The sequence below is a fragment of the Podarcis erhardii genome (assembly GCF_964252035.2).
Source record: "Podarcis erhardii genome assembly, chromosome: 6".
NCBI classification, from domain to species: domain Eukaryota; kingdom Metazoa; phylum Chordata; class Lepidosauria; order Squamata; family Lacertidae; genus Podarcis; species Podarcis erhardii.
In genome coordinates this window covers 72,750,166-72,776,713 of record NC_138510.1, presented here as the reverse complement: position 1 = coordinate 72,776,713, position 26,548 = coordinate 72,750,166, and the positions used below count along the sequence as shown (strand labels likewise).

Sequence of the window (26,548 nt, the reverse complement as noted above, 5' to 3'; positions counted from 1 at the left end):
AGCAGGTGTGCGTGTTAGGATAAAGGTAAAGGGGCCCCTGACCATTAGGTCCAGTCGCGGATGACTCTAGGGTTGCAGTGCTCATCTTGCTTTATTGGCCGAGGGAGCTGGTGTACAACTTCCGGGTCATGTGGCCAGCATGACTAAATTGCTTCTGGTGAACCAGAGCAGCACACAGGTTTGCTACGGGAGCTCACCCCGTCACAGGGATTCAAACTGCCGACCTTCTGATCAGCAAGCCCTAGGCTCTGTGGTTTAACCCACAGCGCCACCCATGACTCCGCGTGTTAGGATACTGCCTGTCAATTGAAAGTCCTGTTGTAGCTAATTATGCCCCCTGCAGTCAGACAGGAATTGCCTAAATCCATCAGGATGCCGTACAAGCCCAACCTAAGCTCTGCCGGCTTCCATTAGCTCTACACAGATTTCACTAGCATAAGTCAACTGGGTGCAGGAGCTACATGCCATGTATCTAAGGGACGTATGATACAACATTTATAAGCTGCTGTGGCTATATGCAGGCACATCTTCTCAGCAGCAAAATTTCCTCTCCCTTGCAGTTAGGGTGCATGAGATTAAGCACAGTTAAGACTAACTAGGGTTTCCTTTAAACCAAGTTCTGAAACATGAGGTGGCTCCCAACCATTTAGCAGAGGAACAGTGTTACTATGTCTTATTGGCCCTGCAGAGTATTCTCTCACATGGCAAGCACCAAACCGAACTTACTTACGCCACAGCCTGAAAATATCCCTTTTGTTACTTACACTGCTCTTGGTTCGGAAAAGACATCCGTGTGTATATGCATCATGAGGTCTCCTCCAGCTGCGTACTCCATTACAAAGCACACGTGATCGTTGGTTTGGAAACAAGCAAAGAGGTTCACCAGAAAGGGATGCCTTACGCTGTTCACAGTTTCAAAAATTCGCTTTTCACACATGAGGCTGAAAGCAGAAATGTTTTATGAGGTTGGATCAACTATTTATCTTCATTACATGGGTGACGGCTCCAAGAAGGGATACATGCACAAAATCCTAAGAGTTGGAAGGGGTCCCATGGGTCATCTAGTCTAACCCCCCTGCCATGAAGGAATACGCACCCAAACGGGGATCAAACCCAAGTCCTTGTCATTATCAGCACCATGCTCTAACCCGCAAGGCGAAAGCTTAACTGCAATGAGGCCACTGTAACTGCAGGCTTCCAGCAGAAATACTGAACTTACTGCAATTAATACAGTGGACCCTCGGGTTACGTACCACTCTGGATACGTAATCTTCGGGTTGCAAAAGCGACAAACCCGGAAGTGTATTCTTCTGGGTTTCGCCACTCGCGCATGCACAGAAATGCTCTATTGCGCTGCATGTGTGCGCAGAAGTGGCGCCTCTGGTTACGGATTTTTCGGGATGCGCACCAACCCCCGAAACAAATTAAATTTGTAACCAGAGGGTCCACTGTAATGACAGTGACCCACAGGTAGCAAGAGCACACAAGGCCATCAGGGCTTTTTTGGTAATATGTGGTAAATGACAACAGTGCTGAGTTCTTGCAAGGGGTATGATACTAATGTGATAAAATATTTTTTTTTTTAAAAAAAAGCACAACAGCTTAACAATGAATGATGAACAACTACACAATATGTGCATGCCCTCGTGTAGAGAGAAAGAGAGAGAAGGTTGACAGGCATAAAACCCAAGGACAGGCTGGACACTATTTTTTACTGACCCAAGCGCTCACTGTCACCCTACATTTACTTGTAATTATGTTCTACCGGAGATGCTTCCGAGTGTGTGTGTGTAAGGGTCAGGTTTCAAAATCTGGTAATTACAGCAGCCCATGATCAAGATCTAAAGAGCTGCACAACTAGTCTTATACATCAACGGGGCTTTGAGTTTGAGTTCTGAACAGTGGCACCATCTTCTAAGACACAAAACATGGAAAACTGCTTTTGGGTTATATGGCAGGATCATAACATGCCCTGTTAACGAGTATTTTCTTTTTTTTATGAAATGAAATTAAGTTTCTGCAGACCTGAAATAAATTATGTTAAAAAATGTTAAAAATACAAGCCCTTGGCCCCACTCAAAGTAGTAGTCTTGGTCCGTGGGTTTAGGGCACATTCAGATTTAACGACACCTGTCCTTCACACTGACCTGTCTACTTCATCACGAGCAACAATGTCTCCTTTCTTTAAGGCTTTAATGGCAAACATTTCGTTTGTATTCTTATATTCAGCCAACAGGACCTGAAACACAAAATAATACTCAATTTGCATGCTTTCAATTACATTTTATGTTCCAAACTCGCAACTGTTGTGTATACGTTTAAAAAGCTTCAAAGCTGTGATAAATCAACAAGCATATTACTGAGCACATAGTGAAATGCAACATGCAGCTGCAAAGGGAAGTGGGCTAAGAGGAAGGAAGGGGGAAAACCAGATGTGGAAAGAGACAATATTGTAATTTTAGCTGTCAAACATACCTTTCCAAAGTGTCCTCTACCCAGTACAGCACAACACCGGAAGTCTTGCAAACTGAATTGAAATCTCTGTTGTATTCTGAAATACAGCAATTTTTAAAAAGTAAGTGACAATTTCTACTCAGTGTTGGGTAGAGTTATACATCAAGTTAACATAAAAGAGGACTTACCTTCTATCTTCGGGCTCTCGTATATTATATTCTATATCAGAATTTGAATTTTGAGTCTCGCAAATAATTTCCGGCTGAAGTTTGGGGACAAAATTATTTCTGTCATTCTCAAAATCAAATGTTTCTGCATCCTGTGAAATGTGTAGAAGAAAAAAAATCTGAAGATTTAAAAAAACAAAAGTTGCTAGAAATTGGAGAAGAGTAATGTTACAGCAGTAGGTCTTAAATTTAGAATTTTGGAATTCAGAATCTCAAGGTTGATTCAAATGCCTTCTAAAAGAGCCCTCGAGAAACTATATCTATTTGCACTGTTTGTGATAGGACTTGCAAAGACAGCACAGAGGAACCCGGTCTAAGAACTGGTTTAAGAATGCTGTCATACAAGCTACCCTACACATATTCATGTTTCCCACATAAATGAAGTTGAAGAAAAATAAACAAACCCTCTTCCATGTATTACTGGTATACCTGCAATCAATTCTTCCTAGCCAAAGGCAACCTGGCATTTGGGTATTTCTAAACCTGGTTTAAGAACACATTTTGATTGTTTAATTTATATACCGCTTAGTATGTTACAAGTATGTCTAAGCGGTATACAAAAAAACTGAAGAAACAACTTAAACAAAATATTACAAAAACACACAGTTACATATAAAATGTTACAATAACACCAAGTTGCTAAGATATACAAATCAATATCCATTCATTTTCCTTTTGATACTCAACCTCCGGGTTTTCACCCAGGGTCCAAGCAAACTCTCCGCTCACCCACAAAAGTCTCACAACATTGATCTTCAAGTGCTTGAAAAGGACTGTAAGATTCTTTATTAGGAGACAAGACTACTTCTTTCTGTATTTGAACAATCCCAAGCAATGTGCCAGGGACTTAGGGGAACCCTGTTTAGAATGCCATCTTTAGGGGGAGGGAAGAAACACAAGGAGTGAGGCCTTGTCAGTGAAACATGTCAGTGTCCATCCCTGCTTCTTTTAAGAAGTCTTACCAAATGATTATTGGTTTGGCAGGGTTTTCAGAACCTGTGAGACTTGTTGATCATTAAATGCTTGTTGACAGTTCTCTGGTTAAGTTCTAACTTCAAATACTTCTTTGGTCAAGTATCTACTACCTCAAATGCTAGTACGGTGCAAATGAGTTTTTGCAGTTCAGCAGTTATTTAAAAGGAGAGGTCATGACCTGATTATAAGAACGCTTTAAGCTATTACACAACTCGGTTGAGAAAATTGCACACAGAAAGATCAGCTGCAGAACGCTTTGCATAGCAACCAATTAATAAAAAGTAAAGGCGTCGCTAAAACAACAACAAATCAAGAATACAACCTGTGCTATTTGTAGGTCACATTTCTCACAAACCTAGACACAACAATTTGTGCTATTGTTTTAAATCTATATTAGAAGTCTTGCCTGAGTGGGTGTAGGTGGAGCCTTTGGCTCAGGCGAAGGTTCGCTAATTTCTCCAAGAGAAGACGCACGTGGAGGAGTATGTGGGGGTTCGGGTTCAAGTTCAAACACCAGTTTGGCTACAGGGGAGTCACTTAAAAGAAAGCAATTCACTTGGTGAGCATGGCGACAATTTAGGAAAATTTAAAAAATACTTCATGCTAATTGATACTTTTCTCTTTTTGAAACCGGAAGAAGGAAATTCAAGAGGAGTAAATAAGCTTGTGTTTCCTTCTACATCACAGGAGTTTTGCCATATAAGCTTGCTTAAGCATCTCAGCCACTTACCTAGTTGGTGATCTTAATTCAGGAATGTGCCCATCACCTCCTGCAACTGCGGCAGGCACAGCTTGAGGGCTGAAGGTGCCGGTATGATTTACTGTAGGAATAGCTCTTCTCACAAGCCTTCCCCAAGTGGCAATATTAATATTCATTTGAGGAGCTCTGAGAAACGTTTTGCCTGTGGTTAAAGAAAACAGAGAGCACAAATAATCTTTTTACTTATCACCAAAAGCTATAATTAAAAGAGAATTCATATTCATTAGTTTATTATTTGTGATGAATAAACTGAACATGTCACATATTCCACATTTTCCTGCTTTTTTTTTTACAAACAGATTTCACTATTGAAAGCCCTATCTACAATTTCTAAACAAATATTTTTACACGAAATTCTGACGTTTAGCGTCAGCATCCTTTTCAGTTAACTTTTGAGAATATAAGCCTGTATTAAGATTAAGATACAACACCGATTTGATGAAATCTGTTACCTTGCTGCTTGGAGAAAATTTTCTTTTGCCTTTGAAGTTTTGGTCTTCTTTCGATAACTGGATTAAAAAATGTAACCTGCAATTCAGACAAGATGTGTTAAATCACAAAACAATGAATCTTGGAAATCATTCACAGCCTTTAATAATTTTCTTTAAAAAACATTGGCACTTACCTCTGCAAATAGAGTACCCTGGGGTTCAAGATAGAGACACATTCCATGTCGCTGGTTGTCTAAGAAATCTTCTAACCTCAGAAACTTCACCGCACAGAGAGATCTCCAATCGCGCCAATAAACAGAAATTTCTAATTCACGTGACTGAAGGGATTTGAGGAGGAGGAGACAAAGTTAATTTGTGCAGCTGCTACAGTTCTAAAGATTGTATCCAATACACTCACTCCATAAGTGCAAATGTTTATGCTTGTGCAACGGAACTTCCCCTGTAACCCTCTCCATTTCCTTCCCAAATCTGCTCTGGAGGATTGGGCAAAACCCCAGAAAAGATTGCGGGTGAGCGGGGGCATGGGGGAAAAAGAAAGGGGAGTTCCGCTGCACAAGTGTAAATCCTTGCACTACCCAGATTAGGTGCTACATTCCATGCAAGTGAATAGTGTACACATTCCCACCCCAGCACCACCTCACTATGGGAGCTGGTGACTCTGGCATGGGAGGGGAAGCACACTGCTGACCCTGTATACATGTTTCACTTACTTCATATGAACTGGCCAGGAAGACATGCCTATAAAAGAATGGGCATTAACAAGTGACCAGAAGCATTCCATAGGAACACAGAAAACTACCTTATATCATGTCAGTCCACGGGTCGGCAAAGTTTTTTGTGGCTTGGGCTGGTTCACGGTCCTGCAGACGCCACGGTGGGCCCAAGAGTGTATGCTCATGCAAACGCTATTTCAGGCACTCCTTCTGGCACAGAGGAGGTGTGCACAGCTTCCCATTGGCTGCAGGAGCTTCCTGCAGCCAATAGGAAGCTGGCCAGCATCGTGGAAGGCAGTACCCACTGTGCTCCGCGGCAGTTTAGTGCAGCACACGGGAGCCAACCGAGCGGGCGGTGGGGATCCATGGGCCGGTTAAACGACCCCCATGGGCTGCTTGTGGTCCATGGGCCTTAGGTTGCTGACGCCATGTCAGACCATTAATCTGTCCAAATCAGTTTTCTCTACACTTGACTGGCCGTGGACCTACAGGGTTTCAGGCAGGGATCGATCCGAGCCCCTCCTCAAGATACTGGAAACCGAACTTGTGTTTTACCACTGCTGCACCATGCCCCCCCCCACCAAATGCAATAGTGCTCAGGGTGAACCTAGGGTTTTACAAGGCCCTTTGTAAAGTGTGTTCCAATTTAAAATGGCTACTATCAAAACACCCGCATACAGAGTCAACAACATTTATTCTAATGCAGTCCATGTTATGAAAGACGAGCCGTGAAAATATATATTTTTACAAGGCGAAATTCTTGCCTTGCATAACACTTGAAACAATACCCATACATGCAGAACAAACACTACAGGTAGCTTAATTCAGTGTGGCACTAGGTGGGCTGAAAGGGAATGATTTACTACTGGCAGTCACAGGCGCGGATAAAAGGAAACTCCTGCAACTTCAATATATAGCCTGGATGACAGTGCTGAAGAGAAGAACACTCTGGCCTCTGCTGTTGGTCAGGGGACCAAGGGTCACTGAGTGGTTGCACCTCCTGCCTCCCAGGAAGAGCAGCATGCAGAGGGGGAGTTGAGCCTGTCCCCATCCATCAGTCAGAGAAGGAACAGCTGAAGGGAGCTAGATTCCCTCCTCCCTGCCAGAATGAGCACTTGGCTCCACAAGACAATTGCTCTGGGACCACAAAGCTCAAGGGAAGCTTTGGGCTACTGGACACTGCACCTCTTGCCTCCCAAGAGCATGCTAAAGACCAACATGGCCCCATCCACCAGCCATGCTTTTCCCTTTTGCGAAAGGGTACATGTAGGCTTTTATTTTAAATAGCTGTACACGGCTTAGAAATTTTTAGGCATTTCCGTCAGTGTTTATTGACGACAACAACAACAACAACCTACGAAGGAGAATCAGACACAGGTAATTCTTTTGTTTCAATTCACAAATATAAATGGGCTCTCCCAATCTCCACAAAATCCCCTGCTATCATTGGATCCTATTAAATGGAATAATTTTCCGTTATCACAGTGCTTCAAGCCATCTCCATTTACTAACTTGCATTGTTTCTGCCTAAGGAAACAAATAGTCTGCATGTGTGAATTTACCCCCAACACGCAAGACCACCTTCATGGCACGTATTCATTGCAGAAAGTTAAAAAATATTAACAAGCCTTCAGTTCAAGTGCTTAAACTGCACTGATTTCAAAGGAATTTAAAATACACTTCTGTTGCCCAGAATTGAACCCCGCACATTTTAGTTTAAAACTCCTTCCCGTAGAAAGAATTAGTTGGGATATTAACTTCAAAATCAGTTCAACTGATTTAATTTTTTTAATATAATTAATGAGCTTTATTTTTTAAATTAATATTCTGGAAGAATATGGTATATATTTAATTTTGGAAGAAATTTTATTCATTGGCCAAATATCAGTTTCCTTTCACCCTCTCACATTAAAGCAACTGGCAGACTGTGAAAATAGCAAATGAAGAATGTTGTTGTTGTTGTTATTTTAAGAATAATTGTTTGACCTATTATAAACCTTTATTGGCTAGATCTTAGAGCTTTGTTGTTTTCCAGTCTACAGTGGACGCTTGGGTCACAAACGTGACCCGTGCGGGATGCACGTTCGCAACCCGCAGCAGCGCATCTGCGCACTCGCGGGTTGTGGTTTGGGGCTTCTGCGCATGCGCAACCCCTGAAACCCAGAAGTAACCCATTCTGGTACTTCCTGGTTTCGGCAGGTCCGTAACCTGAAAAAACACAACCTGAACCGTCCGTAACCCGAGGTATGACTGTATCTACTTTCAGGTCTATTGAAATAATTTATCTAACCGGAGGAAATATTGTTTATCACTCGTTAAAGTCTACAATCGCTCTTAACTTCATCCTCAAGAAACTGATAGATAAGAGCCATAAATCACCAATAGTGGGGGATTTATTACAAAATACAGAGAATTAGAATCCTATAGAATGGGATGCACTTCTGCTTATGCAAGTGCCGTCTCAAATTTTTGCTGACTCCTCCAGTCCCCTCGCTGCAGATTTCAGTGCCTCATAACATCCTGTTTCAAGTAATACCCCAGAACTTGGAAGTGGCTTTTCAAGGACCAGCAGAAGGAGCAGGGTAGCAAAAATCCCCCACAAACAAAACTTCAGATCCAAGCCAGGACCTCTCTGTGTATATATACAGACAAATAAACATAAAATTACCAAGTTGGTAATCACTGTTAACACAATAAAGAGGTCCTTACTCGGTCTAGCTCCAGTGTAAATTTCTGATCCCATGACTGATTGGAAATAGGCTTCCAGCTAGTTTGATCAACCACCGTATTGTCCAACTTCAAAACGGCACAGATTTCGTCTGTAAGAAAATTACACAAACTCAGCTTAGAACTTTAAGAGGATTTTCAATAAGTAAAACAAGCAAAACATGCAAAGACTCGTTATGTGTCTGGAATGGAAAAACAAATACAAACATTACGAGCTGCAAGAATCTATGGCTACTGTTAAGTTTACGATTATTTTAAACGTCTTATGTTTAATGTCTTTGCTTCTTTTACCCTTGCTAAATAATGGTGAATGTTGACACACTCTCCCAGTTGAAACTCCCACCAGTTGAAGTTTCCCAATCCATTGTGAGTGGGGTTCAACCCTTCGCTGATAAAGGACTTGACACTGGTGACGGTATTCCCTGCTGCTGCTGCAGCCTCCCTCCATCCTTCCTCACCAATGTGCCTGGCAGTGGTGATGGAAGCTGGCACCAGGGCTCCTGCTATGCTCTGGAATGCTTTAGCAATGTCTTACGTGGCAGCACCCCTGAGAAATAAGTTCTCAGGATTCCCAAGCCAGTGTACTTTTCAACCTACTTAATATTTTTTAGCATTCACGGTCCTATTCCGAAACAGGAAACTTGTTCAAGATCTCAGCCGGAATGATCTGATGTGCTTGAGTATACCCCTGTTAAGTAGTACTACTAATAACCCAATTTTGCATGTATCTACTCTTACTAAAAGGCTTCATGAAAGTGTTTTCTGAAGATAAAAGCAAAGGTAAAATGTACTGAACTGGACAAATCATCAGTTTTCAGGAGGTTCCGACTACTCCCACTTTTACTTTTGCTTGTTCGGCTCATGAAAGATGATCTGGCTTCACTTGGACTCCATCCAGGTAGAGTAATGGATGTGGCTTTTGATCGACCGGGGACATTCTCCAAAATATCTTGGCAGCCCATGAGCCTAACTTCCAAAGTACCTAGAATGAGATCAGATTGCCTTGGCTCATATTCCTAGCAAAACACCAGCTTCAGCAAATACAAATAGCTCATGAATGGTAGCAGGACAGGTAACTCACAAACTTTCAGTCTTGTGGAGACGATCTAAAAGCACAAACCTTATTTCTTAGCTAGCCACAGTGTAAGAGCTGCTTCACACAATGTCTATGAAAAATAAGCATACATATATATGGGTGGCAGGGTACCCTGATCAAGTGTTTCCCTGGCACACCTTCACAAGTTTCACAGCACTATCCATGCCTTTCGAAACATACATTTGTTTTCATATATCACCTTTCTCAATGTGAGGCCTTCTAGATGTTGCTGGATATAACTCCCATAAATCCTTGGCCAATGGGTTGATGGGAATTGCAGTCCAAAATTTCTAGAGGGCAACAGTTTGGGAAATGCTACCTTACACACTGGGGGATAGTCAACCGAGTGTTACTCAGAGTAGACCAACTGAAATAAATTAACAAGATTAAGCTAAACCCATTAATTTCAATAGTCCTACACCGAGTAAAAATTAGCTGCATGCCACCCATCATACTTTTAACACAAATACAGTAAAAAGGAACATTAATTTTTTAAGAAAAATGCAAATCAACTTTTACCATTTCCACTTTGACTTACATGTGAACTTTCAATGTGAATTTATCTGGCAAGGGACAGATTGTGTGCGCAGGACTACGTATGTAACGAGCTAGTTCTGCTACAAGTTCAGTTTAAAAACTAAAGTCATTTTGGGAAACACAAGCTAACAGCTGTGCTCGTGCTTCTAATTTGGTTGTTTATTAAATAATTTAGTAAACAACATATTAGGAACAGAGTTTTTATTCAACACCTGCTTCAAGTTAGCAAATAAAATCTGCAGGGATGTATTTAAGATCTTCATTAAGCATACGAAATATCTTGGAATTTATTTTCTTTATGAAGTGCTGCAATTACAGACACGCACACAGGCTGTCTAGAGGAACTGTTGGACTATATAGTCTCAACTTCCATAACCCCTGTGCAGACGTTTATTCTTGTGGAATACTAACTCTTAAATTTCTTATATTTAATTACTTTAATCTAGAAAACCCATTAGCACAAGTAAATGGGAGATGCATTTTTATACATTGCTGCTATTTGCAATTCTCTCTTCACGTTATTAGCAAAGTCTTAATGCTTTGTAGAAATCTCCCTTTAGGAAAAACTTAATTTCCATCACAACTCAGTTGCATGTGATTATGACCATACTTCATCTCTACTGCCATGTCTGATGGTTGACCGGTGAGAGCCCACAACCCCCCACGTCACCTAAAAGCGTAATGCGAGGAATAATGGAGCAGATGTTCTCAAAGCATTTGGGGGTATTAAAAGCATCATATCAAGGGCTTCTAAATTCTGTGTTAGACTCTGCTAGTGGATAGTAGGACTTTGTGGGTCCCAGGAATTGGCTTGGGGGGTAGGGCGCTGAAATCTTTTGCCTGATCAGTTGTTGGGACAAGGGGTTGGATCCAATGCTTGGCAATCCACAAGTCTCATGCAACATACTTCTGCTTGGACAACACAACTTCCCCCCTCTCTCCTGTGCCCCACCCCATACCCTCAAAATATGTCCCAGAGGAGAAGGTTTTGGGGTTCCTAGGGAGAAAGGAGAAGTCCCGTTGTGCCAGCAGACCACTGCGCACACAGAGTTGGACACAAAAGTCTCCAATATTAATTAGTTTGCCAATTCCGATTACAAAAATCCTTTGGGTTTTGCTGTGCTAGAATAGCAAGACCCACCTCTTAAAAGCACCAACCACAAGAATCTTCTTAACCAACATAAATGCAAGCCACTACTCAGAAGTTTGAGGTTAGTCAGCAACTGAAATACTCACAATTATGCAATTAGCACAAACAGAAACAATAACAAACATTTCCAGAAAAAAAGAACACCACAAACCTGTTAAAGCGGCTGGCTTGGATAGTGTACTATATTGATTCTGTGTAGAGATCATACTTTGACGTGGACTTAGTGTTGGTGACGAAACAAGTGAAAGTTCTTCTATAATAATACTGCTTTTGGGGTGGTTTTTAGGGAGTTCATTAAGTCTCTGTTCTAGTGAATACTTTAAGAGGTCCAACTTCTGGCTTGATTCATTAAATCTTGCTTGAGCCTTGTTTGTGAAAAAATAAGAAAAGAAAACTGCTAAGAAAATTGTTGAAATAGAACTGTTTAAATTCAGATTTTATTTACTCTGTTAAAATTACCTCTGAGAGTGCTTTTCTGTCAGTAACTTTTCCAGATCCGAGCAACTTCATAACATTTTTTGCCCCTTCTGCTACTGCATATTCTATCCTAAAATGATGCCGCAGTTCCTCCATTCGGAGCTCAAGGGGGCTTATAACAGGTTTTGCTGCAGGTAAAAATACACACAGAGATATTTAGTATGCATTCAACTAGCTTTTTAATATGGTTATCTTAATACAAACAACTGCTAAACATTTTGACCACAGAAATAATTAAAAGTCCTAGCCTAGTTGGTGAAAGAAGTGAGATGTTAAGTTTAGGTTACAATTTTCAAAAACACATCATTTGCCAATGTGAAGACCTCAGGAATACCTGTGGTCCTGAGACCAAGTGGTCCTTTTGCATGCAACAACTGATAGCACTGCAGCATATTTTTAGGGTAGCTGTATGGTGTCATGGGATTCCAACTAAACATGAAAGCTGTTGAGACAATATCCACCTTGCTGGGTTATCTCCAAATCTGCACGTGGCTGGTGTTGGTTAAACAATGCAGCTTCGTAGACCGTGCTTTGAAATTGGCTTGTTTTGAAAATGGCCAGAATTTGTGATAAATTCAAAATCCCTAGCTTGCACGCAAGGACAAGCCAAGATTAGGGGAATCTGAAACAAAACACTAGCAAGGTCTTCTCCCGCCCACACTGGAAGAGAGGAGAGCATGCAAGCTTGAGACTTCAGTCAGCCTCTTTTCAGCCTGTGAATGTAAGGCAAAACCATGGCTGAGTGTTATGTGCTAATGCAGCCATGTAAGTTGTTATAGTTTATTTCCTTCTCAAACCTTTAGCTCACGCTCACAATTTTCTCAGCAAAAAGGGCAGGAGTTGCAACATTTCTGTTGGTGCTACTGAACTGGAGTGCACAACTCATTTCACTCTGAGGGTCTTTCACATTTTTGTTAAGTGGGCTACATTGCTATTTTACTCAAATTGTTACAATCAACTCGGTTTGCTCTGCAGCCTATTCCATGAGCCCCCTTTCTATTTTCTATGCATGGTATCACCTTTCTCAACCACCATAGGTTTGCTTACTATCTCAACAGTTGCTCGCTCTCATGGTATCTCTCCACTACTTCTCTCTGTACTCCTTAGCACTCTTCTGTCTGTGGCCCAGCATGGATTTCTCTTGATTCCTATTTCCCCATGCATCTATCCACCCACCCATCCTCCTTTTCTTCTTTGAATTATATCCTCTGCCCTTTCATTTACATTTCTTCATGGAAAAAATACAAGACCCACTCTCCCAGCAATTCACACACTGAGGGAGTCTTCAATTCTGTCTGGCTGCAGATGATGGGAAATCTGGTGCCCATATTCCATTACAAGCTGCTAACACAAGATTTATGAAGGACACGGGCCATGCAGAAAGCCTTTACTGGTGCACCATGCATGTCTGGTCACATTTTAAATTAATTTACCATGTGCAATGACCCATTGTACAGCAGGCCAAAGGCACCACTCAGCCAGGCTATTGATGGCTAGCTTTCTAACCTTACATGTGAATGAGCCAGTACATCCAGGAAGGGCACTTAAAATGTGACTAGGCATTTGTGGAAAGCTTACAATTTGGGGCTTTCCATGTGGCAACAGTCCTGTATAGATCAGGTCTTCTTCTGGGGAGAGATGAAACAATACAGATGTAGAGCAGCATGCACTATCCCACACCCACTTTTGATAGAGTTGGGCAAGCCAGAGAAGTTCCCACAAAGTGGGGCTGGATTGCCAACCATGGGGATTTAGAATTTTCCCCAGGGTTGAGGGGGAAGGCAAGATCCTATCCAAGATTCTATCAACAGTTTAGAGAACGTTCTTCTCTTGAATGCTTCACCATTATCAAAAGCCAATTCATTAGTCTGGACTGCCTGAAGTATCTGCATCCTTATAACTTCAATTTTTGTCTTGCTGTCCTGAAGCATCTGTTGAGCTGTTGCAAGAAGCTTTCTATCCTAAAAAGAAAATAAAGATGCTCTTAAAATATGAATTATGGAGGGACATCCAAGTAACAGCAGCTTGCGTTGTCTTTTCTTGACAAATTCAAGGCGATTCAGAAATCACATAGTTTTGCGACTATTGTGTAATACATTTTGCTGTTTTCTTCCTCCACTGTATTTCCCCCTCAATTTATGTTTTATCCACTTGTCAGAACTTTGCATCAAATACTCTATTACTGCCTCTTTAAATTTCTTTCTTCCTGCTATATATTTTAACCTATCACAGACCCTTGCAGAAGATGGCAGAGTATTAAAAATAAAGTTTTAATAGGAAAGTAGATCCCAGAAACCCAAGAGACTTGAGTGGAAGCTTTCAACATGTAGAACTGCTGTACTACGGAATAATTCAAAGTTCGCAAAACTAAAATGTTGCGCTACTGTACTCTGCAACACATTGCTTATCATCAAAGGGCTCCTGTACTGATTGTAATGTCACGTGGGCGGTATAAACTTATGACTGGAATTTCTGCAAGCCCTTGAAATTGTTATCGGCAGTCACTGATCCCCAAAGTTAAGGACTTGCACCATAATGTCATTTGCATTTGTTTGCCAGTAGAGAATGTGCAAGATGTTTCTTCAAATAAAATATATGACAAAACTATCCACACATATACTGGTAGAGCTTGTAAGGGAAAACAAGGCTTTTAAATATTTGAAGTAATGGAAAGGAGCTTGGAAGAAACAGCTTCCCTCCGTGTTAGAAGTGCTGTAGTAAGATTTAACAGCGTAATTTAACATGTATAACTGAAACAGTGCTTGGAAAGCTACAAACTGAGTTTCAAAAAGGTCAGGGAGCCACCAGGAAGCAATTCAAACTGCCAACTCTCAGTCTCTGCAATCCATTCAGATCACTTATAGTAATCTGCATTTCTTTTGTTCTTTCGCCACATGCCAACATCCTGGTTCCAAGTTAGGGTTGCTGATGAGCACTGTTCCTGGGCTTGGGACAGATGTAGCACTTCCAAAGTGTAAGAACGGGATGAGCGAAGGCTGTTTTTTAAAAATAAAAAGCTACAGCATAATCCGAGAAGATGTTCAGTTGGCACATCTTCTCAAAAGAAGCCAGTACTCAACCAGCGAACAAAAATTCCTGCCTTGCTTGGAAACAAAATGAATTTAGAAACTTTGTTTTAATGCAGCATATGATGGATTTTCCTACAAGGCATTTTGTCACACTACCCGTATCAGGTAGTGATATAATATCAGGTTTTCAGAATGTGTCAAACTCCCCAACATTTTTTCGTTTTTCAAATAATGTGATGCACGTATGATAGCCTATTGGGATCAAACATGAATTACTTCTAAATGACCACACCACTCTTTATGGAAGTATGCATTTCTTTAACACTGTCTGGTTTACCCAAGATGATGATGATGATGATGATGATGATGATGATGATGATTAATTTATTATTTCTACCCTGCCCATCTGTCTGAGTTTCCCCAGCCACTCTGGGCGGCTTCCTCAACTGAAAAAAAAAGTCATTTGCACGCAAACTGGAAAGATGGTAAATTTAACTGGCTTTTCATAAGTCTTACCTTTGATGAACCATTTGAATACATGTGGATCATATTCTCTGCACCTTGTTTTACTTTCAATTCTATATCCAACTGTTTTTTTAAGGCCATCAGCCTGTTGTTGGTTGGAAAACGAGGGTCACTGTTCGGTGTATCTGGAGTTCTGGGGCAATCTGTGTATTACATATAATCAAACCAAACAACAATTATTCTAAACGGATCTATGCTAGATTAAAATAGCAAAATGTCAAAGTATTAAGATTAATATAAAATTATTTCAGTTAGCCAAATTATTTTAGTAAGCATACAGTACTTCTACTAAGAAATCTTTTATATCTTTGCCCAAGATTACACCTGATATCTACCATGCTTTCTATTGTAGTAACTTTTAAGTATTTTGCACAAACTAGTATCCATGTCAAAGTGAGGTGATGGTTTCTCACTGAGGCACAGACTATCATGTTTCCTATCTTGTCTTGGGTGACTGGTATATAGCTTTTCCACTCCAACTGAGAACTGATAATCTAAGAAAACAGTTCTTGGACAAAATTAAACCATTCACAAATAATAATTCTAAGAGATCTTATCAAATATAATATTTCACAATGTATTTCAAATATAACGAAAAGCATTCCCAGTAAAAGCTGAGAATAAGGTCAACTGCAATAAATAATGGCTCAGTTCCAGAATTCTGCTCATGGAACTCTCCCATCAAAAATCCCCGTGAACTCTGGGGGGCTGCAGGAATCTGTAGAACCACTACTGTAGAACCACTGGCATAATGACTACCCTTCCCCTCTGCGCTGCCAGACTTCTAGCCATGGAAGCATCTGCTGAATCCAAAACACTTCCATTAACAAAAATATCCTTTCTATTTGTGTATCCAATCCTCTCCCCCTCTCTCTTTACAGGATGTTGATTCAGTTAATCTCCTTTATAATAATAATAATAATTTTTTATTTATACCCCGCCCTCCCCAGCCAAGGCCGGGCTCAGAGCGGCTTACAAGCAATAATAAAACCAAGATGAATGATTACAACTTAAAAACAAAAATAAAATACAACATTAAAATAATGGAACATTAAAATATTAAAATGTAGCCTCATCGCAGGAGGAGAAGGAAAAGAAAAAAGAAAGAGAGGGAGGGAGGGAGGGAATCAAACTGGCTCCAAGCCAAAGGCCAGGCGGAACAACTCTGTCTTACAAGCCCTGCGGAAAGAAATCAGATCCTGCAGGGCCCTGGTCTCATGAGGCAGAGCGTTCCACCAGGCCGCAGCCAGAGTTGAAAAGGCCCTGGCTCTGGTTGAAGCCAATCTAACTTCCTTAGGGCCTGGGACCACTAGGGTGTTTTTATTTATGGACCTTGAGGCTCTCCGTGGGGGCATACCAGGAGAGGCAGTCCCGTAGGTACGAGGGTCCTAGGCCATGAAGGGCTTTAAAGGTCAAAAGCAGCACCTTAAATCTGACCCTGTACTCCACCGGGAGCCAGTGCAACTTGAAAAGCACTGGGTGAATATGCTCCCATGGCAGAGACCCCGTGAGGAGCCTCGCTGCAGCATTCTGTACCTGCTGGAGTTTCTGGGACAGCTTCAAGGGCAGCCCCGCGTAGAGCAAATTACAGTAGTCAAGCCTGGTGATGACCGTCGCATGGATCACTGTGGCCAGGTTGGGGCGTGAAAGGTAAGGGACCAACTGCTTGATGCGGCGAAGGTGGAAAAATGTCGCCTTGGCTGTTGCTGTAACTTGCGCCTCCATGGAAAGGGAGGCGTCAAGGATTACACCCAAACTCTTAACGGAAGGCAATGGCACTAATTGGACCCCTGCAAGAGAAGGGAGTTGGTCCCTCATCCCCATGCCATCCCGACCTAGCCATAGGACCTCTGTCTTCGAAGATACTCTGTCTGTTTTAATACTTTATGTTCTACATACATACAAAGGGTAAGCACAAGTTACTATTTGTTGTAGGCTACAGTGCCTAACGCTTAAGTAATTCATTTCTTATGCCAAGAACACTAGAGCTAGCATAAGGAAAAAAGTAGTGCCTGTATTGTTTAAGTGACTGTTGGTGAAAAGGAACGAATGGTTGACATAAGCGAGCCTGAATGTCTAATTTAAAAACATTTTTTTTGGTTAGTATTAACTACCACAGAGATTACTATAAAGTAATCAAAAAGCAGAACTAGTTGTGGCTTTTATAGTTATAAAACTATCCATGGACTGCATCAACAAACTGTCTAGTTGCTTTACAATAATTTTGGTGCCAGTGACAATTTGCTTAATCTTATGTTTACTGATTATGTATTTACTGAACATTAACTAGTTTCCCATTCCAACAAAAACTGTGTCCATCATTATGTCCACTACAGGGAACACCTTGAAAAAACTTTCACACATCTAGAGATACTATCAACATAGAAGGAATGCTGTAGCCAGGGAAAAAGTGTTTTGAAATTATTCTCTTGGCTCACTTTCCCTCAACTTTACCACTTTAAATTCAGAGTGAAACAGAGAACTATTTCCCAAACATTGATGTCTGTAAGTCCCACTGAAATGAATGGACTTAGTCATTAACATACATCCATTTATTTCAATGAGATACAGAGTATGACTTAAGATACAATCCACTAGCCTGTGTTGTTTTGATCTCACATTTGCTATACTGTATCTCCTTTTACCATTCCTTCCAAATTTTTTTGTTCTTCAATATTCTCTCCAGTTATTCCTTTCCGTTTCTCACTGTATGCATACACGTGTACACAGACACGCATCAAGCAAATATCCAGAGAGATAAATAAAACACAAAATATGAGGAAGGTGACAAAAAATGAAGCACCTTTTTCTCTCAGACGCACGCTACTGCTATATTTTCTCCACTGATTCTCAGAAGCATGAAAGAAATACAAATATTTCTTGGAAAACATGTCTGCATGTGCTTGATATTGGACATAGAACTAAACAACAACAACATAGGTTCCAACAAATAATGGTCAAATATCTGGTTACAACCACACTATTTATTGTACTTTGTGTTATTCAACTGTTCTTTCCAGAAATATACACTTACAATATATGAAAGGCACTTTTTCTGTCCAACTGAATAATCCAAATTTACATAAAACAGAGAGCTGACTAAAGTCTTGGGCAATGCTAACATGGAAAGAACATTTATTTCATGTTGTTGAATTTCAATCTCCACAGAAAACTTGTTGAACCTAATGGCCGATTCAACACTGCCACTTTTGAGCAAACTACCTCATGACTGAGACTTAAATGCCAATCCTTCCTCTAATCTTCCTCTTCAAATAGCTGCTGAAATAGGTTCCTAGAAAATTAGGACAGGATTGTAACCAAGGTAAAACTCTTCAAACATGACTATATGCTTTGACAAGCATTTCCGATATGGATTATATTCAGAAGCTTACTAACAAAATGAATTAGTTACAGCAAATATTACATTCTCTATAGCACTCTAACAGGAGTGCTCATTTAAAGGCGGAAGCCTAATGCTATGATTCAGAGTGCTACAAAGTTAGCAAATGATAAAAACATTAGTTTTTCAAATTGTTATTGTTACAGTTGAGAAACCAAAATATAACAGGTTTTTAGATTTCCTCATCTTCTAGCACACTCCAAAAGAACAAGAGTTTCCTAACGTCCTTATCAATGGACTTCAGTAATTACCAATATAAAGATATATATTTTAGTAATCTGTATGGCTTGAAAGGGACACTTGGTTGCAATCCTAACCAGGTCTACTGAATGGCAAACTTGATAGTAGACTTCATATGCATACCAACCAAGAAAAAACCCTCAAATGGCCCAAGACCTGCCACTGGGTTGATTGTGAGTTCACAAACTAAACATACAAACCGTCACTAGCTGATGCAGTGTTTGTACGCGAAGAAAGCAGCAGCATTCTTAAAAGGTGATGGCAGAACCGTCCCTAGATCATTATGTTGTGAACAAAGAGCTGGCTCTGACACAAAGGAAACAGAGCCTGCAGAGGTGGATGGGGTGAAGTGGGATGACCTGGTTGCCTGGGAAACAGAAAGCCATCCTCTTATCTCTGCTGACACAAGGAGGAATGGAGAGGTCCCATGCCCAGGACACCCAGCTCATCCATGTCCAAAACACCCAGCTCACAACCCAGCTGCTGGGATTGAGGAAGCATCAAGTAGCCTCACTGTCATTGCGCTGGGGATACCTTTTCACGCTCCCAAGAGAGCAGAGCTTCTTGCAGGTCCTAGAACAAAAATGGGGAGCACGTACAAGCCAGAAGCCTGGAAGGGCCAGACCTAGGTATCACTACCTGCTCTGCTCAAGTACAATGGAGAACCAGGGAGGATAAAGAAAACCCGCTAGACGAAAGGGTTTTCCGTTTTGGAGGCGCTTCGCAAAACGAATTTCCCCATGGGCTTGCTTCGCAAGACGAAAATGTCTTGCGAGTTCCTGCGGGGTTTTTTTCCTCCCCCCCCCTTTCTAAGCTGCTAAGCCGCTTATCAGCTGATCCGCTAAGCCGATAAAAGCCGCTAAGAGCGCTAATCCGCTAAGCCGTCAATGGGCTTGCTTCACAAGACGAAAAAACCGCTAGACGAAGAGAATCGCGGAACGGATTCTTTTCGTCTTGCGAGGCACCACTGTAACTCCAACATGGCCATGAGGATGAGGAGGAGGAGAAGAAATTTATTTATACCCCGCCTTTTTCCCTGCTGCACCTGCACAAAATAGGAACACTACAAGGCTGAGCTTTCAGTCTATGCAAAAACACATTGTTCTTTACTGAGACTTTATGTCCCTGAGTAACACTGTACTTAGACCCATAGTTAATCTCTGCTTGATTTTGCTCAAAACACCTGTAAAATGAGTGACTAGTAGGAGCATGAGCAGTATCTTCCTATGAAAATTAAGTTGCAGGATGCTATCTGTATTACTTTAGCAGTAATATATTTTCTCAGATTTTTTGTAAAGTTTACTTTTAATATAATATGCTTGTTTGAACTTTAGCATCTTTCAGCCCACTAAGAAGATTTATTTTTCTTTCTATGCAGCCAAAGGGCTACACATGCAAGACTAAGACTTCATTTCTATGAAAAATTGCTGGGGAGTGAAAGATTTATTTATTACATTTATATACCACCTCTTCCACGGATCTCAAGGTGGTGTACACGGTTCTCCTTCTCCCCATTTCATTCTCACAACAACCCTGTGAAGCAGGATAGGCTAAGAGATGGTAACTGGCCCAAGGTCACCCAGTGAGCGTCTTGGCTGAGAGGGGATTCGAACCCTGCTCTCCCAGGACCTAGTCCAACACTCTAACCATTACGCCACAATGGCTCTCTGAAGTTCAATCCAAGCACTCCTTTTCACCTACTAAGCTGTAGACGAAAACTGGAATTAGCACAAGAGGAATTTTCCTTACTTGTTTCACCTAATGTTTCACTGGAATTCCACAGTCTGAGCAGTGTCACATGAAGCATATTTTCTATGATTTGCGGTTACAAATTACTTCATTTCCATATTACTATGCAACATCTTAGAGGAATAAGATGCAGAAGCAATAGAATTATGTGCAATGGACTAAGTGAGATTCCTAATGCTGCTTTCCTATGTTAAACGAAAGTGGGGATGGCTGCTCTTTACGCGCATGTATCTGCAGGTAGAACTTTGTGAATTCTGATATAACTCTCAGTATTTAAAAAGCAGACCAAAAGTATGTGAAGGATGGCATCACAAAATTAACTGCTAACTCTTCTAGGTTAAATGTTGAGGATGATTTTAAGTACCTCCATTAAAAAAAAAACCACTCACTTACCTGTAACATCTTCAGGTTCTGTTACAACAATATGAGCATTTAATTCCTGTAATTTATGATGCAATTCTTCTAATTTCTTGTTTGATTTTTTCAAAATATTGTCTACATAAGCCAGGTTTTTTTTATCTGTAGTGACCTTCCTGAGGTTTTCTGCTCCTTCTTTGATTTTAAGTTCCTTCCTTATTTCCCGTTTTATTTGGTCCTTTACTTCATCCAACTTCTGCTGTACCATCGTGTCTGAATAGTCCACTTTTTGTCCAATGCTCACGCTCTCAGAGACAAGAATATTTCGCACATCTCCCTGCAGAAAGAATAAAAAGCACAAGAGTTAATTAATGACTTTGCCCACAATACTCTGTAAAACTAATACTCATTTTAAGAGGCCTTTTACTAACCACTTATTTGAAAATGTACTTACAGGGGCAATGACAGTGTTATATGTTGACTGACAACACTTAAAAGTAACAGGTTTAAGTTTCACAACACCTTTCATGTGCCTATTTTTAACAGAATTCATTTAATTTCCATTGGATTTGCAAAACATTCAGACTCTGTTCAGATATGCTTGAAAACTAATAGTCTAACACAGCAATCCTAGCTGTTTCTCAGAAGTCTCACTGAGTTCAAAGAGACATCCTCCCAGATAAGTACGCACAAGATTGCCACCTTATACTTGTAGATTTCACTGTTTCGAAGGTGAATTTAGACAATTATTAATCCAAGTAACAATGATGTATTTATGCATATTTAGCAGATATGTCCCATGAAGAAACAAAGATTAAAAAACATTATTTTCACAGAATTGAATCTGGAATACAGAGGCAGGTATGTACGAGGTTTGTCTCTGGTTATCCCATCAAAACCACAAGGTATTTTAGTCACCATGCTATAATATAATCATATGCCTTCACCACCCTGAGATGTTTAACTATTAAGTGGGTTTTTTTTGCAGGCACCCCATATATGTATATCAGAAATGGCATAATCACATTATCACTAGGATGACAGAAAATGAGAAAGAGTCCCCTATTTTTCCAAAGACTTCTTCCTTCTTTCAACTTGCCTCAACCGCTCTCTGAACACAGAGCACAAATTAGGTTTGAGAAGTGCTGAGGTGTTAGTCCAGTATTACTAAATGTGTAAACAAGTCCTTAGATTAATGCTGCAATCTTTTCAGATGCTACATGCACAGAACCTAGGCATTTAATAAGTGCTTTCCTGTAGAAATACTTCATACATACACAATCAGCTATTAAACAAAAAGCTAGAGTCCAAATCCCAGTTAAGTAAATATAAAGTCATACTGTTAGCAAATACGAGAGTCTAATTAGATAAAGATGATCACATGCAATCTTGTACTATTCTAGGTCTTACACTGCAGAACCTACAAAGCAACTGCTTCCATCAATTACTAGGAAAGTGTTGATGCACATTTCATTTGGAGAGGTGTAGCCAATCCAATCTTTGAATGCTTGTCACATTCTGAATGCTGGCTATTATAAATTAGTAATACACATTTCATCACGACAGGAGGGTTAAAAGAGATCTCATATTTCCAAAGATTTGGGCGCAGGGGAGTGGGGGCAATGAAATGTTTAGGAGCCCAGTCAATAGTGGAATTTTAAAAATGTTCTTAATTTGTCAATTACTTACACAGCAACTGCCTTCTATATCATTTTGAAAAAAATCTAAATTAAAAAAATGTTTGTTAGAGTAAAAATGTTTTTCTTAATATAAAATCCAAGATGAACGAACTTGGGGCGGGGGGACCCTGAATATATTCAGGCAAGTTAATGTAATATTTCAAAGATTAAACACATGCTAACTGTATGTCTTGAACAACAATCATAATGTTAACTAGCACAGTGTTACCAAATGATTGAGTGGTTCAGCAGCAAATCATACAAGTATGTGTAGTATTCAGAATGCTTATTCTAAATGCCCTTGTTTGGTGAAAAATTACTCAAATTAAACTATGTTTGCGAGAAATTTCTCCTCTTCACCAAATAACCACCCAATTTCACCCACAGATGTTCCCTCCTTCCCTCAGTATAGTTCATAGATATTGCAGGAAGCCACAAACAGCCAATTTTGGTGATATATTTTGGCAACATAATATATTGGCTTATTTATTTTTTTAAAAAGTTATCTGTCTCCGCAGGTTCAGGTATCCAACAATGTTCTCAAAGAATATCAACTATTATTTTTCTTTCTGCACAAAAAAATGCTAAAAGTCTGATATAATTAGTCAACCTAAGACTTACACAATCCATTACAAGCCTAGAGTTCTCATGGTCAACTACCCTGGAGAAAGCTGCAAGAATGCAACATTATATTTATTCCCCATGTCTCTTCTAAAGCAACACAGTTGGTTAACATACAGAACATGAATGTTTGGTGCAGTACTATATATAGCAAGAGCCATAAAATTCTCAAGGTTCAAAAGGCAACTGTAAGTAAATATAGTAAAGATTACCCTAGCAGTAATCTCACATCCATTATTCTGACCACAGAACCCAAACAGTGACTTGAGCTTCCAAATGTAAAAGCAAACTGGTTTATAACTGCTTCTGAATGTTATGTGTTCACTCTAGTGACTTATCTTGACCGCAGTGGCACTCTAAACTCTGCTTTATGCAGGGAGGTGGACATCACATTCGTTCATGCACTGCTACAGTGACATGAGAGCAAGACAGACTCGCCTCTTGGCTGGGCATCCTCTTTCTCTTTTCCCTCCTGCCCCAAAACTCGAGCAGCAAAATCATTTGCAAAGTACAGTGTCCTCAAGATACAGAGTAATGGCCATAATTGTGATTTGGCAGTTAGATGGCATGTGCTAGTAGCCATATTTTACCTATCACTTTACAGTGGTACCTCGGGTTACAGACGCTTCAGGTTACAGACTCCGCTAACCCAGAAATAGTACCTCGGGTGAAGAACTTTGCTTCAGGATGAGAACAGAAATCGTGCAGTGGTGGCAGCGGGAGGCCCCATTAGCTAATGTGGTACCTCAGGTTAAGAACAGTTTCAGGTTAAGAACGGACATCCAGAATGAATTAAGTTCTTAACCCAAGGTACCACTGTATTTATCTTTGTTCAGGTAAGATTTTATACTATTGTCTGAAATGGCTATTAAATTCAGAAGAAACCATGCTGCATACATTCAGAAAGTAAAGCTAAACATTTAGCAATCTGCTAGAGATCTAGTATTCTGTAGCCCTTCCAAGTATTTTATACCTCTCTTATAAGAAGTGTTGGAAGATACCTGCAAACTCAAGATCCTCTATCAGTCCCCCCACCCCACCCCCGAACCACATACATGAGTCATTTACCAGCAGAATGTGTTAGCTTATATAGAGTGCAAAATGAACAGGAGCAGGGAGATCAAAGTCTGTTGTACTTCCCAGGATGAAGACAGACTACCATGGAATTGAAAGCATCAGGATTCCAAAACTGCAGCACTAAATTGAACCAACCTTCATTTAAAATGAGAATCTCAAATTTCCACCTGCTAGCAAGACTACATAAACCCTGCAGTCCTAAATTGATCCTACAGAATGCAGCAGAGTGACTGCTTTGATAACTATTCTATCTGCACTGTTTATCTAATTTATTCATTGCAGGGAACAGTCTAGCAGAGAAACGATATGCTTTATGACATCCACTGTGCAAAATGGGAACCGTGAAAGTTTCAAATTCAGACAAATACTGTAAGTTATAAAAGCTATCCACATATGCTTAGATTTGCAGAATTATGACTGCGTAAGCAGTTACCTTACTACAGAACCTAGAGCTTTAGGGATAAGAGCACTACATGACTAAGTCCATACATTCAGATGGGCTTTAGATTTACTTTTCTTGAAGAGGTGTTATCCCTTTGCCCACCACATTGAAAACTACTTTCAAAACTGACAAAAGTTGATGGAAGAGAGCCTCTTGTTGGAAAACAAGTCATAATTTCCAGTACACTTGGGCAATCACATTGAATTTCCACAAGCATCTCTCTTGTGGAAGGTACCCACATTATTTTCGGTGGAGTCTTTCTTTAGATGCCTTCTTGCAATGTTCATTTTTAAATGCTTAAAATGTTATTATTGTGAAATTGCAAGCATATAAACACCATAACATAAAATCATATTTATATCCAAACTTACTTCAGGACTTTCACCACTTCTTCTCCCCTTGAAACTCCCTCTCCGCACTACAGTTTTCTGTAGATCCTTACTGAAAGGTTCTACGTTGGTTTCTATTTACCCAATACTGTCAGAATCCTCAATCTGGGATTCACTTCTGAATTGCTCTTGTTCGGGAAGCTTTGCAAAATGGGAAACTGAACAATTTCAACCCAACCATTTAGTCGCCTTTAGATTTCATCATGCCTACAAAGTAGACCCAATGGGTCCAGTCCAAATGTGACTGGATCATAGTTATATTAATAAATTACACTTTAAACTAATCACAGTTTGTCTACTGTAATCACAAACTTCACTTAAGTTTAAATTCAGAAGAAGGCATATTCAACCTCCTCCTTTGGTGAATGCCAGAGGAAAACAGGGAGGACTACATAAGCCCAATGCTCGAGCAAGCACATTTACATTGGACTTTGCCATGGTTAAGCATTACATTTACACTGGGCCACCATCCCTTGATTCTTGCTACAACATGCAAGGGATAGACATGAAAAAGTGAGGAATCATTCCAGCATATAGACTACATGCAACTGAAACATTTATCAGTGCTTAAATTTCTAATTCACAGTGATGCCCCTCTCTAACGTCCAAAAATGACCAGACAAAGACAAGGCAAATAATTTTGAAGTAAGGGTAAATGCCTATGCAGATCTCTTCTTATCTTGTATGTCATATACAGAAATCATCTTGTAACAGCAAAATCCCAGTGCACAAGTGAATCAGCAAATGTATATATGGGGCAAGTATTATTTACAATAGTGGTATGGCTAGTTAAGCAAGTTTGCATGACTCAGACTGATATTTATACCACTATATACAGGTACCAGATAAAAGTCGAAATAAAGAGAGCTCCAGCAGTTCAGCACTTGAGCTTAGTATCAGCATTGTAAAAGATGGCAAACATTATGGGGGAGTGTTAGCAGACCAGACCAGGTAAATGTGCCCACACTTTCTGCAAGTCAAAGAAGGGATAGGTTGCCTCCAAATCAATATGATTTTTTAAAATTGTTTGCAGCTAATACACATTAGAACGCAACACACAAAGACAAGACACCTCAAGAGTAAGTTAAACATTTTCAGGAATACAAATTGTCAGCGTTTAATATTGTTCCTCATATCATTTTAAAATCCGCATGGCAGCCTAGCTCTCAATCCTCTTTAGGGTCAAAAAAGTAGGTGTGCAACTTTCTTGCTGTAGATAGCAAACTTGTCTTAGCCAGCAACAATCTAATGTTGAAATCATCTGACTGATCTTCCAGAAAATTATGAAATAAAAATGAATAAAAATGAATAAAAATTATGAAATAAAAATGAACCGATCAATCCTTGGGCAAGCACCATATTCCTGCTTGCAAGAAGTTCCGTATTTGGAAGGTAATCTTCTCATACCTACTTAGGAAAAGGAAATGAGCCACACCACCTTTGTAAGAAGCGCTGGAATTTCTTGATTACCA

At 40.2% G+C, this 26,548-nt stretch overlaps 1 protein-coding gene across 5 annotated transcripts in view; it reads right to left on the bottom strand.

Annotated features, from left to right (window-relative positions):
* Positions 1 to 26,548, bottom strand: part of PKN2 (protein kinase N2) — a 52,782-nt gene that overhangs the window by 10,602 nt on the left and 15,632 nt on the right. For 2 of the 5 annotated variants that reach the window (XM_081865784.1, XM_081865785.1), the window contains exons 2-16: positions 20,905 to 21,205; positions 15,114 to 15,265; positions 13,412 to 13,529; positions 11,551 to 11,696; positions 11,243 to 11,456; positions 9,105 to 9,290; positions 8,291 to 8,400; positions 5,042 to 5,185; positions 4,869 to 4,944; positions 4,387 to 4,558; positions 4,063 to 4,192; positions 2,643 to 2,800; positions 2,476 to 2,551; positions 2,148 to 2,239; positions 765 to 941 (exon numbers count right to left, since the gene is read on the bottom strand). In XM_081865784.1, the coding sequence (XP_081721910.1) occupies positions 765 to 941; positions 2,148 to 2,239; positions 2,476 to 2,551; positions 2,643 to 2,800; positions 4,063 to 4,192; positions 4,387 to 4,558; positions 4,869 to 4,944; positions 5,042 to 5,185; positions 8,291 to 8,400; positions 9,105 to 9,290; positions 11,243 to 11,456; positions 11,551 to 11,696; positions 13,412 to 13,529; positions 15,114 to 15,265; positions 20,905 to 21,136 (2,183 nt within the window). In that variant the 5' untranslated portion in view covers positions 21,137 to 21,205. Of the gene's footprint in view, positions 1 to 764; positions 942 to 2,147; positions 2,240 to 2,475; positions 2,552 to 2,642; positions 2,801 to 4,062; positions 4,193 to 4,386; positions 4,559 to 4,868; positions 4,945 to 5,041; positions 5,186 to 8,290; positions 8,401 to 9,104; positions 9,291 to 11,242; positions 11,457 to 11,550; positions 11,697 to 13,146; positions 13,308 to 13,411; positions 13,530 to 15,113; positions 15,266 to 20,904; positions 21,206 to 26,548 lie in introns of those variants that run through there. The other 3 variants (XM_081865786.1, XM_081865787.1, XM_081865788.1) reach the window with 2 other exon arrangements.